The 16,306-nt window shown below is 55.5% G+C and overlaps 1 protein-coding gene across 1 annotated transcript; it reads right to left on the reverse strand.

The window, feature by feature from the left end:
• Positions 1 to 229: 229 nt before the first annotated feature.
• KLRG2 (killer cell lectin like receptor G2) lies at positions 230 to 13,400 on the reverse strand (the record flags this gene model as incomplete). Its single annotated transcript, XM_084230660.1, has 5 exons — positions 230 to 350; positions 828 to 931; positions 7,457 to 7,602; positions 7,963 to 8,064; positions 12,722 to 13,400. The coding sequence occupies 5 exons, from the start codon at positions 13,398 to 13,400 to the stop codon at positions 230 to 232; spliced, it is 1,152 nt and encodes a 383-aa protein (XP_084086786.1).
• Positions 13,401 to 16,306: the final 2,906 nt, after the last annotated feature.

The raw sequence follows: 16,306 nt of genomic DNA on the forward strand, positions 1-16,306 counted from the left end.
CAGGGAGGGCCTGTGGGCTCCAACCCGGCTGCTCTCCAAAGTGGATCTGTCACTGCTGGTCACGGCTTTATCTGGTCTGGGCTCTAGGGGCCCCTTGAAGGCCCCGTGGTTCACTCAGCAAGGCCTCCGGAGGCTCCCAGGGGTCAGGCTGTCCCAGCTCTCCACCTGGCCTCCAGGGTGGCGGTCGGGCCTGCGCCCCCCAACAGGCTCAGGATGGATGGAACCCAAATCACTCGGTGCCCTTAACACAGACCCAGGGTCTCGGAGAGGCACAGTCAAAAGCCACAAGTTTGCCCCCCTGCAGGCCCACGCAGTGGAGATCCGGCTGGTCCTTGTCTTCCTCCGAGAACCTGGGGAAGGGGAAGGGGAAGCTCAGAGTGATGGCGCCTCCCTACCTGTGTGCGGGCGGCCTCCAGCCCAGGGCCCCCCAAGTCACCTCCCTGGAAGGGGCCCCAGGGCGGGAGTGAGGAGGCTGCCCCTGCCAGCGCACCGGCTGGGTGGTGCTGGGCCAGCCTCTCCGAGCCGCGCACCTTCGTCCGGACAGAGGGCGCAGTCGTGCTTGGGTGAACGCTGGAGCACCCCGACAGGGAGGGGGCTGGGACTAAATGAAAACCAGGCCCCTGCGCCTTCCAGGAAGGGCCCTGGGTCACAGATGGGCCCGGGGGCTGAATCTGGGGATGGAGGGTCCAGACAGCCATGGGGAGGTGGTGACAGAGGAGGGGTGCGCCTCCACCCCCCTTTGGGGTCTCTTGTGATGCCACCGGTGACGCGGGAGCTCGTGCCCTGGGGACTGAGGGGGCTGCCCGCCCAAACCCAGGGTCACTCACAGCGGGGGCGGCAGGGGAGCCCCATCAATCCAGTGCCAGCCCTGGGAGCCTCGCCGGGCCCCTACCCAGGAATACTTGGTGACTGGGTATCTGCTCAGGAAGTCCTGAGGGAGAGAAACAGCACGCGACCCTCGTGTGGACACTGGTGAGCTCTCGCGGGGCTTCTGTCCTCCCAAGGCTTCTGCAGGTTCCAGGCCAGCCAAGCCAGAGCTGCGGATCTGCTCAGCCTGCTCTCCCCACACACGGCAGCTGGAAAGCCACCGTGTGCCTGTTGCCCGCCAGGCACTGGGCCGAACGCCAGTCCCCCAAGCGAGTTGCAACAAGTTAAGTTTAGGGGAGAAATTCAGAGAAGGAGAGGGAAGCGTGTGCAAAGCTGGGGCCACAAAACACATCCAGGTGACAGCACGTGGGCAGGCCGGTGGGAGAGAGTGTTGGGCGTTATTAGGCTGCCGGGGCACCCTGGGAGCAGGTGGCAATGGAATTGCAACCAGACCATGACTTACGTTGCATCCACTCAGTGCAATATTATTAAGGCCATTTAAGAATACCAGGGAGCAGGTGGCATGGGGGTTAGAGTCTCAGTGCCATCAAGCTATCGCCAGCCACTGCAGCACAAGTTCAGTCCCCGGCCAGGGAGCTACCCACATGGCGCAGCAGACCATTCCTGTCTCGCCCGCTGCTCCCCTCAGCAGTGTATTTCAGTCAATCCCCCTGTTCTGCGCCCCACTCTGTCTCTGGTGAATCTTCTAATGCCCTGCACCTCTGGCCTACACTCCAGTTCTTGTATGCATAAAGAAATAAATCTTAAAAAAAAAAAAAGGAATACGGGGGAGCAACCTGGGGGAAAGTTCCAGTACATGAAGGGTTAAGTAAATGAAAGGCTGAATGAAAACTGGCAAGACCCTAATAAACCTAGTGTATAAATATTACACATGGACGCATACACCAGAACAACAAAAAGCAAAACAATTATGCTAGAGAGCTGTCATGGTTGACTTTTTTCCTTTTAAATATTTGTCCTCAATATCTTATTGTTTTCAGCAATGATTCAAAGTGAAAAGATGTATTCAAACAAATGCCAACTTGGAAAAAGATGTTTCCAGATTTCAAGTCCCAGTGTGCGGGTGGTTGGGGGGTGGTGGCCGGTCCAGTCTTTCCAGAACATAATTTGGTGCCAACTGGAGCGGCAACTCCATTTCTGTCACTTGAATGGGTGACTGCACTTTGGGGAATAATCCAAGAAATAAAGAGAAGAAAGTGAATTTACCCAAAGATAACACTGTCTTATTTATAATAAAAAAACAGAAACCATCCAAATGCTTAGCAATTGGGAAATAAGCAAATTATGGGCTATCAACATGATGGAATATTACAGTGCTGTTAAAGATGATAAGAACATAGAAAATGTCATTCCGCAGGAAAATATGAATACAGACTCGTGCCAAGTGACAAGAGCAGACCTCACCAGCACCCCGTGGGGCGCTCAACGCCAAGAAGCCCACATCCGCACGCATGCAGACGAGAGGTGAGTGAACCCACTGAATTTAACATGGGTTCAGTTCTTCCTGGATGAAGACCAAACCTCTCTGACCCTGGAAACTGGACAGGAAGGGGTGACAGTCCCTGATTCTACCCGCTGTCCTCGGGTCTCAGTGCCCGTGGGCCTCTCCCTGGCTGCCATAACCTCTACAGTAAGAGCTTGTGCCGCAGTTGGCTTGCTTGTCATTGTCCTGAGAGCCCAGCGCCCAGACCAGCTCCATAAAACCACCCCTCTGTGCTCCTTAGCGCCCGCCCCGCTCCCCTCCCCTCCCCTCTGCTTGCCCCTTCTGTTAGGGGAAAGGATGTCCTGAACGAACTCCATACAGGTTTTGTGGATGCCACCCCCATTCCATCGAGACACTGGGAACTACAAATCCCATGATCCCCAAGTTGCGAGGACCTAAGGGTGGAGTTAAGCAGCCATTTTCTCTGTTAGTAAAATAAAACCAGCCATGTTAGTGGGGTCTCAGGCAGGTTTGGTCTTGGCGGGTCATTTGGGATTCTAGATCGGCGGAACAGGTAGGACGCATTTAAGACTTTATCTCCCTCTCTTCTCCCTGAGTTGTACATATCCTCATTCCCCTTCCCTTGTAAATAAACCTTTTGTTAAGCTTTTGTGTGTGCCTGCAGTGTAAGTCCCTTTTAAGCACGTGGGTCAGGACCCACAGTCAGGCAACCCGTCTTAGAGAGGGATTGCCCTGTAACACTGCTACTTCCTTTCCACCTGTATACATTTCTGTTTTAACAGTTAAGTGTTTCAAATGACTCGATTTTCTTAATTCTGTGATAAATCCTACATGTATTTATGTTTTAGTCTTTCCGCAAGCGAGTTAGGCCTGACAGTCGGTGTGCACGTTTAAGGAACTTCTTCCTCCCTCCACCCTGCCGGACAAAGCTGCTCTTAAACCAAAGGGGGTGAACTGCAGGCCTGAGGGCACAGCAGCCCCTAACCTCTTCTGACCGTGAGCAGAACCAGCTCTTGGGGGAGATAAGCCACTTTGTCCTGGGACTATCCACTCCCTGGCACCTTGACACAGTCCTGGGGACTGTGGGGCCTGGTTTTTGCCAGTCTGGTCTTGGCTGCTCACAGACCCTGGTCCTGCGCACCTTCTGGAGCTTCTGGCCCTTGTCCAGAAATCAGCAGATTCCAGGGCTCCTTAGTCATCATATTTGGATTTTAACTGCCTGAGACTCAAATCTTAGCTCTGGTCTTTTCATAGGGAACTTTCTGGCAGCAACTCCTCTGGAAGGAGAGTATCCAGACTTTATTATATGTATTCTGCATGGTTTGTTGTGTTTCAAATGACTGATGCTGTGTGCCTGCTTTTTAAAAAGAATTCTTGATCTCAAGCTCTACTTGCTATCTGCATAGCTTGATCCATCTCCCCCTTTGAAGACCCACCAGCCAGGAGTCTCTCTGCTCAGCCAGGTCCAGATCACTCTGGGCAGAACCTGGCTGACAGCAAGTGGGGGGAGACACCCTCCCCTCCCCCAGCTTTCTCAGTGTTTGCTGTGCTTTGTGGGTGTGTCTCAGGATGTGAGGATATGGTGTTGGGCTGCTAAGTCCCCTCCTGCTAGGGACACCTTCCTCTTTGCAGGCACTAGTTAGGGACCACCGGTTCCCATGGGCCTTCATTTTGCTACACAACCAGATGTCATCTGGTGAAGAGCCTGGGAAGGTTTCCTGCGCATAGTTATAATAGCCCAGACTGGCCAGGCCCCAGGAAGAAATAGTCGTATACTGATCTCCTGCTTTCGTGGGCTAACATTCCTCTAGCATTTCCCTGCCAAGCTTAGACCATCATTAATATAGAACATTTAAAAATTTAAAAAGCTTTAGGGAAGAAAAAAAATCTCATAAACTTGCCTCTCAGTGATAACCACTATTAAAATATTAGTGATAACTAATTTTTTGGCATATTGTCAAAAATAGAAAAAACAAACCTAAAATGGAGTCCTTCCTGCCAGGCTCCCATCCAGACTTAATATTTATTGCAGTTTTAACCTCTCCCAAAAGAGCAATCCTGGTCCTCCCTGGTGGTGCAGGGGTTAAGTCTCAGTGCTATTAAGCTATCTCCCGCCACTGCAACATGAGTTTGATCCCAGCCAGGGAGCTGACCCACATGGCACAGCAGACCTCTCCTGTCTCGCCCGCTCCCCTCAGCAGAGTATTTCAGTAGATCCACCTGTTCTGCTCCCCACTCTATCTCAGGTGAATCCTCTCACTGCTCCCCATTCCCCACCCCAATCTCTGGCTTAGATGCCAGTTCTTATATGCATAAATAAATAAATCTTAAAAAAAAATAAAAAGAGAAATCCTAAATCAATCAATCTGGAGTTTCCTAATCAACACTAATGACATACGATAAGTACCCCTGGCCATCCTCTGAGGGGAAGTGATTTCACCTGAAATCTTTTCTTTTGCTAATAACCTGTTCCACCCTCTATTAGAAGATTCTACTTTGTGTGAGCCCTTGCAGTATCTAAATGGGATGCTGTCTGACTCATGAATCACCTAATAAAGCCAATTAGAGCTCTAAATTTGTGAATTTTGTTTTTAAATAACATTTACCATACAGGGGGGGCAGATTTGATTTTTTTAAATTTCCCATGTTTTTGAAAATAAACTTTATTCTTAATAATAATCCATATTCACTGTAAAACATTCTCTCCAGCAGATTCTTATATCCACTTCCATGGAACTCTCCCAGAAAAAAAGAATAACAAAGAAATTGCCCTTCACATTGCATAGGACAGACTACCTTTGATTTCAAGACTGGACAGGAACAGTCATGCATGTGAAATCTTAAGTTAACAAGTCAAATCTAGAAGTATTTTGGGAAGGAATAAAATCATGCTTAAGTAAACTTTACCATAGGAGGCCAAGGATTTAAAAAAAATCAATATAATTCACAAGAAGAGATTAGAGGAGGAAACAAGACATTTCATCATCACAATGTGCATTAAAAAAGCATTCAAAGAAAGTAAGCACATTCATGTTTTGAGCTCTTAAATAGAAATAGAAGGGAACTTCCTTCAATGAGAATGGGAGGCAATGACAGCAGATGAGAAATGTCAACAAAATTTTGGAAGCTGGACAACTCTAATTGGCCACAAAAACTCAATAGTTTTACACAGGTGGAGTAGAAGGAAGCTGAAAAATGAAACACACCAATTTGTATGAAGTCCTAATACTGAAAGGCTTAAATAGTAGAGCAAGAGGTCTCTCTGAAGGCCAAAGTACAGGAGCAAGGGCCTAAAAAAAGAAGACTGGTTGGAAATCTATAAACAACCCCCTCTCTCAAAGTCCACCTACCTCTCCCAAGCAGCCAGATTACCAGAACTCCACAGAAATAAGCCATAGGGGATTTTGGGATCCAGAACAGGTTTGACTTAGGGATGACGCTATTAAAAAGAGAGAGCTATGTTCTTACAGGTGAAACATTTCCTCTCTTCCCCCACTGCTCCTGGAACGCTGACAGCTTAGCATTTACTAAAAGGGATGAGTCTCTACCTGATTCCCCCATTGCAAATCCTGCCTCTACAAAAGGCCCAATCACCTACTCACCCTCCTCAAACCTCTGACACAGAGCTTCCCATCTGCTAGTTAATGTCTTTCTCTTAATTACAACAGTTAAGGGTCAACAGAAACTTTCTGGGGTGGGAAGGAATGAGCCACCTACATCTGATTAAAAATCAGAATGTAGGCTTATTAATATCAAGATTCAATAATGGAGCAAAGCCTACAAATTCTGGTCTGGGGGAGACTGTTTCCAAACTACAATTCTATACCCAGCCATGCTATCAGTCAATAAGCGGTTAGAACAAAAGAATCTTCAGCCACAAAAGGTCTGAAAAAATTTACCTCTTACACACTTTTTTCTCCAGGAAGTTTACAGAGGAAGTGCTCCACCAAGAAAACATGGATCTAGGAAACAGAGAGGAAAGAGGCAAAGAGGAAAGAGGCAAAGGTGGCAAAGGGTATACAGAGGGTGGAGGTAAACAGAAACCCCAATTTAGCAGTGTGCAACATGCCCACTGAGCAACCAGGCTAGAACGAAGCAGAGACGAGAGGATTCCGGGAGCTATTGTGCCCAGTCTCCCAGACCTTTATTTAGTTACTTTTAAAGGTCACATGTGACCTTCAGGTCACTTGCTTGTAGCATATATTCTCAGAGCACAGGTGCCTTCTCTTCACTGTGCCAAGATGGAGTCTGTGCTCATCCTCCACTGCCCAGTGACAAACACAGAGTAGGTGCTCCATACATATTTGCTAATAATGCACTGACTGAAGGAATGCTGCCATCGCATGCACATCAGAACAGCTGATGTCAATTCTTGGCACCTGCCCTAACTTAGATAAAATGAAGCCAACGGCTGATCCAGTTTCAGGTCTTTTTATAGCCACTCCCAAACTCATTGGCGGAATTACTATTGAGCAAATATTCACGCTTCTCCCTCTCCCCTGGGGATATACTACCCCGTCCCTTTGACATTGGCTATGACTATGCTGTTTACTTTGGCCAGAGCAGTGCTAGCAGGTATGACATGAACAGAGATCTTAGATGGTGCTGTGTCCTTGCCTTCTGCCATTTTTCTTATGAAGAATTTGTCCCACAAGAGACTCAGAGAGACCTGGAAGTCTCGAGCCAAGACAAGATCAACAGTCCTCCCCAACACCAAGGATCGAGAAACAAATGCTTTTTGACTTTGGGGTGATTAGTACCCAGCATTATTAGACCAGGATCTTTGTTATACCCGCTAAATATCCCCCGAGAGCACATCTCTCTCCCACTAGGCTTGCCAGCATGGCTGGATCCCCAGCTCACTGTTGACCCCTGGGCTGGGTGGGAGCAACCCTCCTCCAGCCTTCCCAGCTCCCCCTTCACAACTGAGAGTGAAGAGAAAATGGAAGACCTCAGGCACCACTGTCTGCTATCCCTGCATGTCACTTTATTAACCAGGCCTTGGTGACTTTTTCTGCAATGCAGAGTTGGATGAGATCCTGCAACTTCCCTCCAGCACTAGGGTCTGCAACCGGTAGTGCTCTCCCCACCCCTGGGCTGCCCCATCCAGAACCCCCGTCTCACCTGGGTGTGACTCAGCAGGGGGAGGGTGGCTTGGTGGGCTGAGCAGAAGGCTTGGCTGGCCTCCCAGGCCTGCGCTTCAGTGGACAGGTAGTAGCAGTGCTCGTCGGACCACATCCAGCCCGTGGGGCATGGCTGGCAGCTGGCCCCTGCAAGCATGAGACCTGGTGAGCTGCAGAGCAGGCTGCAGGAGCGTGGATATACATTGAGACACCCAGAGTGGACTGCTACCTTGACCTCAGGTAGCCAACCTGGAGGTGTGCAAGTGGCAAGCATGGAGGGCACCAGAAAGGCAGCACTTTGGACAGGGTATAAAGCCCCCATGGGGGCTGGCACCCAGTGTGGCCAGCAGGTGGGCCGTGTCTTACCTTTGTTCTAGCAGCCCCAGTCTTGGCGCTGCCTCTACTCAAGTGCGAGTATTTTCCTAACTCTCACAGGGTCGGGGGATACCATAAAGATGGACGGCCTGGTGATGCAGCAGAGGAGGGGGTAGGGAGGAGCCACCATACCTACTCTGGAGGCCAGGGCCACGATAGCCACCGCGGACACAGCCAGGAAAACAGCCATGATCGCCAGGGCCCACTGCAGGGACCTCAGGTACACGGGTAGCCCTGGTGCGGGGAGCAAGCAGAGACAGGGGTGAGGAGACCACCAATGGTGCCCAGCCCAGAGGCACCCCAACTCGACCCCTGCCCTCTCGGCCAGGACACCAGGGTGAACCGCTTTGCTCAGCTTAGAGCTTCCTTTTGGAAGAAAAGTGTGAGATGAGGTGCCACTTCTTTCATAACTGTAAGATGGAAGATTCTATTCAAGAACAAGTAACTGGCAGAAAATCATCTGTGGAGCACTGGCCTTAGACTCGGTGCGAACCCGACTGGGAGCAGCCAGGCCCCTCACGAAGGACATGAGGGGAGAGGAAGGGCCCCGGGAGGTAGACTGCCCCGAGAAGAGGGCCAGACTGGAGTCTGAGAGATGCGGGTTCAAATCCCCACTCCCGGGCCTCTCATCACAGGACTCACGCCTGCCTCGCCCATCTCCCAGGTCGCTGGAGACCGCGGAGGGGGCGCCTCCCGGGCTGCAGGGCAGGACACAGCTGTGGGCCCAGGAGCCCAGATGGGGGAACGAGCTGCAGGGGAAGGGCCGAGAGGCAGGGCACGCGGGCGGGGGAGCCAGCGCAGGCAAAGGCTCGGAGGCAGAACACACTCAGAGGCCACATCTTCCCGTTGACAGAGTAACCAGAGTGGCCCGAGGGGGAAGCTTGGGGAATAAAACTCAGTAAAAGCTTAATCACAGCCACTGAGGGCTAGAAGCAGCTTTCAACCTGCAAGCACCACCGGCGGCGGCAGCACTCCTGACCCGGGTCCCAGGGAAACGTGGAATCAATCAGAGTAAGGCGAGCGTCCCCCCAGCAGGCCCCCCAACGCTGAGGGGAGCCAGGCCCCAACCAAACCCTGGGAATTGAGGTTTGAGGCTCAGGAACACCACATAATCAGTGTGAGGGCCCAAGGACTCCATTACCCTGTTCTCCGAAGTTTGAGGAAGCAGAGGTAATCCTGGAGCAGACACGCTGTTGTTTTGAAAAGACTAATTTCATTAAAAAGAAAACCACATGTGCTCTGGCATCGACCCACCCATCAATACACACGTGTGTGTTACACACACAGTGAGAGAGAGCGAGCGAGAGAGAGAGGGGCATTTCCAAGGCTTTTAATAAAACACCTTTTCAATCATAATTCAACGTCAAAAGCACAAGCACTTTGGAAGCTCCCCTCTCCCCATGTGCACTGGAGAAAACACGGCTTCTTACAAGGACTGGGAAGGAAAACGTTACTCTGATGTATGAGAAGCTGACACTCCCTCTGTGACCTTTCATGGACAGTTGTTTGTTTTTTTTTTTTAATTACATAATCTACTTTTCTTTCTCTCTCTCTCTCTCTTTGGTTAGTTTAGTGTACTTTTTTTTTTTTAAGATTTATTTATTTATTTATACAAGAACCGGGGTACAGGCCAGATGTGCGGGAGGGTGAGGGGATTCACCAGAGACAGAGTGGGGAACAGAACAGGCAGACTGACTGAAATACACTGCTGAGGGGAGCAGCCGGCACGGCAGGAGAGGTCTGCTGCACCTGTGGGACCCTTGTAGGCCAGCAGGGATCGAACCCGCGCCGCAGGCAGAAGCTGCGGACAGCTTCTGCAGCGCCACCAGGGGAGGCCCTACCTCTTTTTTTTTTTTTTTAAAGATTTATGCATACAAGAGCTGGGGTATAGGCCAGAGATGCGGGGGGCGGGGATGAGAGGATTCACCAGAGACAGAGTGGGGAACAGAACAGGCAGACTGACTGAAATACACTGCTGAGGGGAGCAGCGGGTGAGACAGGAGAGGTCTGCTGTGCTATGTGGGTTGCTCCCTGGCCGGCCGGGAATCGAACTCGCGCTGCAGAGGCTGTGGATTGCTTCATAGTGTGGTGCTTAACCCCTTGCGCCACCAGGGAGGCCCGAGTCTACTTCTTTCTTAAAGGGGTTTGACCCCAACTTCCATGGACTGATAAGTGGATAGACAGTGTAGTACTCCACACAGGGGAATGTTACTCAACCACAGAAAGGAATGTTGGGGTGCTGGTGCAGGCCCCAACATGAATGAACCTTGAAAATATTATGCTAAGTGAAAGAAGTTGCTCATAAACAGGACACACGTCCTATGAGTCCATTTTTGTGAAATGCCCAGAAAAGACAAACTTAGAAAATAGATGTGTGGTGCCTGGGGTTGGTGGAGGGTTTCTTTTTCCAGTGATGAAAATATTCTAAAACGGATAGGAATGACAATTATATAACTTTGTGAATATACCAAAGACCGTGCAACTATACACTTTAAAAGGGGTGATTTGTGTGTATCTGAATTGTATCTTAATAGTTACTGCCAAAAGAAATAAAAAGGGGGGGAGATTTAAATTTCTTGTAATAAAAGATACATAGAAATTGAGAATCTTAAAATAATAAAAGCAGAACTAAAAAGTCTGGCAAAGAGAAGAAAAATAGCTCCACCAACCACCTAGGTAAATGTAATTATTGAGGCTGAACGCTGAACTCAGCTCTGGCCTTTTAGAAAACAAAGCAGTAAAGAAATCCAGGGGGGGCCTCCCTGGTGGCCCACGGGGTTAAGTCAGCACTGTCAAGCTATCTGTAGCTACTGCAGCATGAGTTCGATCCCCGGCCACAGAGCTGACCCACATGGCGCAGCAGACCTCTCCTGTCTCCCTGCTGCTCCCCTCAGCGGTGTATTTCAGTAGATCCGCCTGTTCTGCTCCCCACTCTGTCTCTGGTGAATCCTCTCACCTCCCCACACTTATGGCCTGTACCCTAGTTCTTGTTTGCATAAATAAATCTTGAAAAAAAAAAGAAATGGGGGTGGGAGGTGTCAGAAAGCCTCACACCTTCCCCACTCAGGATGCCACCTGGCCTTTGCAAATGGCCCCTTGCAGAGCCACCTGCTCTCCCCAACTTCCAGGCAAAGAGGAAGCCTCGCTTTCTTTAAAAAAACAACCCTTAATTGTACAAGCAACAGGAATACATTGTCCTTGAGGAAAAAAACAAAAAACAGCTGAAGCGGTCCAGTCTCCTTTAGAGGGTGTCCTCCCTACCCCCATCCCTGGGCCTTCCTTCAGTCTCAGCCTCAGCGCCTGCAAGCCCGCCCAGCCCCACTGCACAGGGCTGCCCCCCAGAGCCGCCGCCTGGCAGTACTGCGGCCCCTTCGGCTCCCGTCTCTGGCTTGCTCAGTTTCCTTTCCAATCTTGGGTTCACATCTCTGGCATAACACCCTCCCACTGCTCTGCCATCTTAGTCTCCTACACTTTGACCCCCCAACTGAACCGCCTTCCCCTTTCCTGCTACTCAACTCCAAGGCCAGGGATGGAGCCAGGGTTGTGGGCCTTGGCGAGCAGGCACGGGGCGGCCCTCTTAGAAGACCAATGTGCCTTTCCAAACACGAAGTTTGGCCCAGAACGCCCGCCAGTGAGAGGCTGCTTTGTTCTCCTCGCCGTCAGGTAAATAATCTACTCTGCCGCCCTCTGCTCCTCCCGCAGCGGCTGACCATGCCCGACAGGGCCCTCGTCCAGGCCATGCCCACAGACCTCCCCGCCACGTCCCTCCTGGCTCCATCCCAGGCTGCTTGGGCTTCGTGAAGTTCTCCTGTGCCCAGATTGAAGGCAGCTGCAGGGCGGCACCAGGTGACCCCCGGAAGATGGACAAGGCACGGATGCGGGCCCTGGAGCCCCTGGAAACACACACAGCCCGGCTGCCCAGGACACCTTAGACCACTGCAGAGAGATGAGAAAAGGCGTCCTAAGCCCTTAGGTCTGGGGCAACGCGCTCCTGCAGAAACAGAAAACTAACAGCACCCGCAGGAGATGAGCTCACCCCAAGTTCTGGGACAGGGCCTGAGAAGGAGCCCCTGACCGCGGCCTGTGTCTAGGAGTCCCTGGCCCCGGGGCCTGGGGGCCGGGACCGTCGGGCTGGCCTGGCCTTCCTCGCAACACGCCCTTCGCCTGCTGGCCGCGCCTCTGGCCCCTCCGGCTTCTGTCCCTGCTCCTGCCTCCTCTCCAGGGAGCAGGGGCGTCTGCCACCCCCAGTCTCCACAATCCTTTCAAGGCTTCACTTCAGGGAGCTTTCCCATGCCCCCCCAAGCTCACCAACCACCCCCTCCCGGCTCCAGCCCCAGCTCTGTGTGTAGTTGTTCCAGGCGTTTTCTGCTCCCCCGCCAGCAACTGCGCTGCCCCCCAAACACCATGGACAAGACCCACCCGCGCCCCGCAGTCGGGACGGTCCGCAGCAGCCGCCGCTGTGCAGTTTGGGGCCCAGGCCCCTCAGTGCAGGAGGAAGGAAAAGAGCGTGGGGGCGGGCAGGGCAGGGCAGGGTGGGGGGTCAGACCAGCCTGGAGACACGAGTGGGGAGGCCTGTGCTCCTGCTTCCGCTGCCCGCTCAGTCTATGACCCTAAGGCCCTCCCCTCACCTCTGTCCCCCGCCTCTGCTGCTCAGGGACGCTGAGCACCATTGCAGAGAATGAGACAAAGTTCTTGGGGTACAGGGGGAGAATCTTGCTTTCCCTCCTTTCACCCCAGCATTCGCCGCGACTTGGACGAGAACGCGAGGAATTCTAGGCCCGAGACGCGCTGGGGGGACCCGGGTGGTCGTCTGGTCTCTGCTGCCCAGGGCGGGGGGGGGGGGTGCGGGGCGCGCTCAGGCCCCGCCGCAGCAGGGCGGGGGTGCACCTACCTACGCGCCGGATCGCCCGGGGCAGCTTCGCGGCGGCGGCGTCGGTCTCCGCGCGCTGCAGCAGCACCGCGAGCTCCTCCAGCCCCAGCTCCCCGCAGCGGCAGCGGCCCGCGGGGGCGCCCGGGGGCGCCGCGAGCCCCTCGCCGCGGCCCCACGTGCTGCCCGGGGACGGGGTGCGCGCGGGGGGCGGGAGCGCGGGGGGCGCGCGGCGCGGGCGGGCCGGGGACTCGGGCACCGGCACCGCGAGGAAGCGCGTGGACGGCGCGGGCGAGGGTGCGCGGCTGCCCCCCGCCGCGCCCACGGGCGTCACGCGCACGTCCACCTGCAGCTCCACGGGGGCCCAGCCCCCCGCGGCCGCCTCCCCCGGCGCCGGCTCGGGCCCCGCCGCCTCGGCGTCCCGGGGCGGCTGGGCGGCGAGGGGCCCCGGCGACGGCGGCTCGGCGCCCGCGGACACCTGCCGGCGGAACGCGCCGTAGCCCAGGCTGGGGGGCGGCACCCGCAGGAGCGCGGGGCGCGGGGGCGGCGGCCTCTGTCCGCCCGCGGGGTCCCGGCCCGCGCCCCCCGCCTCCTCCACCGCCGGAGCCGGGCTCGGGCTGCTCTCGGGGGGCTCGGGCCGTCGCTGCCCCGCCGGGATGTGCGGCCGCCCCGGCTCCGGGGCCCGGCTCCCCGAGGGCTCCATGGGGGGCTGCGCCCGGGCCGGCTCCCTCCCGCGCGCCCGGCCGCGGAGCCAGGCGGGGCGCGCACCTGGGCCAGGTAGGCGCGCGCGTGCGGGGCGGGGCTCGGGCCCCCCGGCGCTCCCCGGCCACGCCCGCGCCCCGGGTCCCGCGGTGATTGGCCGCGCCCGTCACGTGGCCACGCCCCCCGCCCCCCCCAGCCAGGCCCGCCCTCCCCGGGGCCCAAGGGCCGGTCCCGACAGCGCGGGGTTCCGGGGGGCCGAGCTCCAGGGAGCGGGGAGCTCACCCCAAGGGCGAGCCCGGAGCCGCGCCTGCCTCGCCCCCTGCGCCATCCCTGCCCCACCCGGCGCGCAGGTTCTCAGGGCCACAGCTCCGGCCGCACCGGAGACCCCGGGATGTCGGGGAGATCTCGGGGCGCAGAGGAAGCGGGGCGGCCTGCAGAGGGTCACGGAGCTGGTTGTCCGGCCAGTGTGGTGGGACAAGGGGCGCCACGTTCCCCGCGCAGAGAACCGGGGGCTGCTGCTCCGAGGCCGCCGTCCCTCCAGCGCGCCTCGCTAAAACCCGCGGCCTGAAGCCACGCGAAAGCGGGTGGTTCTCACGCCGTGGGAGGCGCGGGCCGGCAGTCCGCGCAGGTGGCACCCGAGGGGCGCCCTGCAGGCCTGGCGCGGACTTCAGGGCGGCGCTTTCGCCGGCCAAGGAAGGCCAGAGAGCAGGTCACGGCCCGCGCGCTGCGTCGCCGGCCTCTCCTGCTCTTGCTTGTCCTTTCGGGGAGACAAACCAGAAAACCAGGCACCGGCGGAAACCAAGAGGCAGGCAGAAGTAAGACGGGGGGTCAGGCAGGGCCTCGCAGCCACAGGCACAGGCCTCCGTGCCGGGGAGGCCTGGCCCGGGCCAGCCCCGGGCGTGAATGCGGTTCCTGGAGACCCTGCCTGTTTCTCTGACGTCCTGCTGATGGCTCAACACTCAGGTCTCCCTGCTCCGCGTACTCCCCCATGCCAGGCTGCTTCCCCCAATTCAGGAGCACGGCCTTTGAGAGAGCAGCCCCCCATTTCCCCTGGCCAGCCAGCATCTGAACCCCTTGCAACTTTCGGGTCCTTCACCGGCCTGCAGCCTCCCAGGGTGGAAGTTGCAAACGGAGGGCGCGGTGGACACTGCCCCGAAGTCCGGCTTCACCCCAGCGCGTCCAAGCCCAGGGCGCGCCCCCAGGTGCTAGTCGTTGGACTGGGATCTTCTACCACCTGCCATCCTCAGGAGGCTGCTCCCAATTAAACCTAATTTCCTTCCCCAACTCTTGTCTTACAGCTTTTGTTATAGAGCAACCCCGATATTAAACGGGTTCCTGGCTGTGGGTCCTCACCCGCGCGCTTTAAAGGGACTTATGAATACTCCACTACAGACACACACAAAAAGGCTAATAAAAGGTTTATTTACAAGAGGAAAGGAAATAAGGAAAAGGTACAACTCAGGGAGAAAATAGGGAAATAAAGTCTTTAATGCGTCCTACCCAATCCGACGACCTGGAAACCCAAAGTCACTCTCAGAGCTGGCCGGACGGACGCTGCGAGCTGGTGGAGAGCCCAAAAATGAGGTCCCCCAAAGCCCACGTGTCTGCCTTTTGTATCCACCTGGCTGCTTACCCCACCCTCAGGTGCCAGCCACCTTCCCTTGGGTGGTGATGGGATGTGGAGTTCCCAATGTCTTTGGCTTTGACCTGGGGTGGGGGTGGAGTCCACAAAGCCTGTATGGAATTTGCTTTGGGACAGCCTTTTCCCCCTAACACTTTCACCTCAAGCGCAGTGAGTCACCAGACCCCAAGCTCCTGGAGCAGCTAGAGCAGAGGGGTCTGGCACGCTTCTTCCTCAGCAGCCCTGGTGACACGGACATCCTGGGCTTCCGACATCCAGAACAGGGAGCAAGTGAGTGTCTGCTGGTGAAGCCATTCCGTCCGTGATCCTTCGTGACGGCAGCTCCGGCAAACCGATGTAAGCCACCCGACCGGAGGGCTGCCGTGGGGACAGCTCCGGAGACGCCCGTGGGGGGTCTCTGCACTCCCGCCCCGCACTGTCATGGACTCGGCTGTTCCAGTCAGATTCGCCTCTGAGCTTGATCTGAGAGACCCAGAGCCAGGAGTTGCCACAGCAACCACCAGAGACAGCTCTCTCCAGAGAGATGACCCCTAAGTTACTTCTCGGGGCCCTGCAGTATCTCTGCTTCCGGCACCTCCTGAGGCTTGCTTGCTCCGTTCTGTGGGTTTCATGGGACCCTGGAGTATCCCTCATTCCCTTTTTGGCCACATGTTGGTACATAGCTTCCTGCCTGCAGGTGGTAGAAAGCCCGCGTCCGAGCTGGGTGCGCTCCCTGGGCTTGGGCGCCCTGGGGTGAAGCCGGCCTTCCACGCAGTCCCGGCAGCGCCTTCTGTTTAGCACTTCCACACTGGGAGGCTTCAGGCAGGCGAATGACCCGAAAGCTTCAAGGCTCTCAGATGCTGGCCGGCCAGGAAGAGCGCCACGCAAATATTCACTCTAGTCCTTGCCAGCTTCCCGCATTTTGAAATCCTTTTCTTTTGCTCACAACAGCAATCCATGCCGGTGGGACAAAATTCAGATATCACAGAAACACCCAGTGTAGACAGCGGCAGGCCCCGGGTTTCATGACCCAGAGGTCTCCATTATCAGCATTCAGTCTGCTCGAGTCTGGGTTTTAGTCACGCGCAGGTGGCACGGTGACAATTTAAGGACCATCTTTGCACACTGCTTTTTAAGAAACTCACATGGGGCCTCCCCTGGTGGCGCAGCGGTTGAGCGCTGGGCTGCGAAGCTGCCCGCAGCCTCTGCAGCGCCGGTTTGATCCCCGGCCACCTGTGAGGGTCCCACATGGCGTGCAGACCTCTCCTGCCACGCCCACTGCTCCC

Source organism: Talpa europaea, assembly GCF_964194135.1.
Source record: "Talpa europaea genome assembly, chromosome: 3".
NCBI lineage: Eukaryota > Metazoa > Chordata > Mammalia > Eulipotyphla > Talpidae > Talpa > Talpa europaea.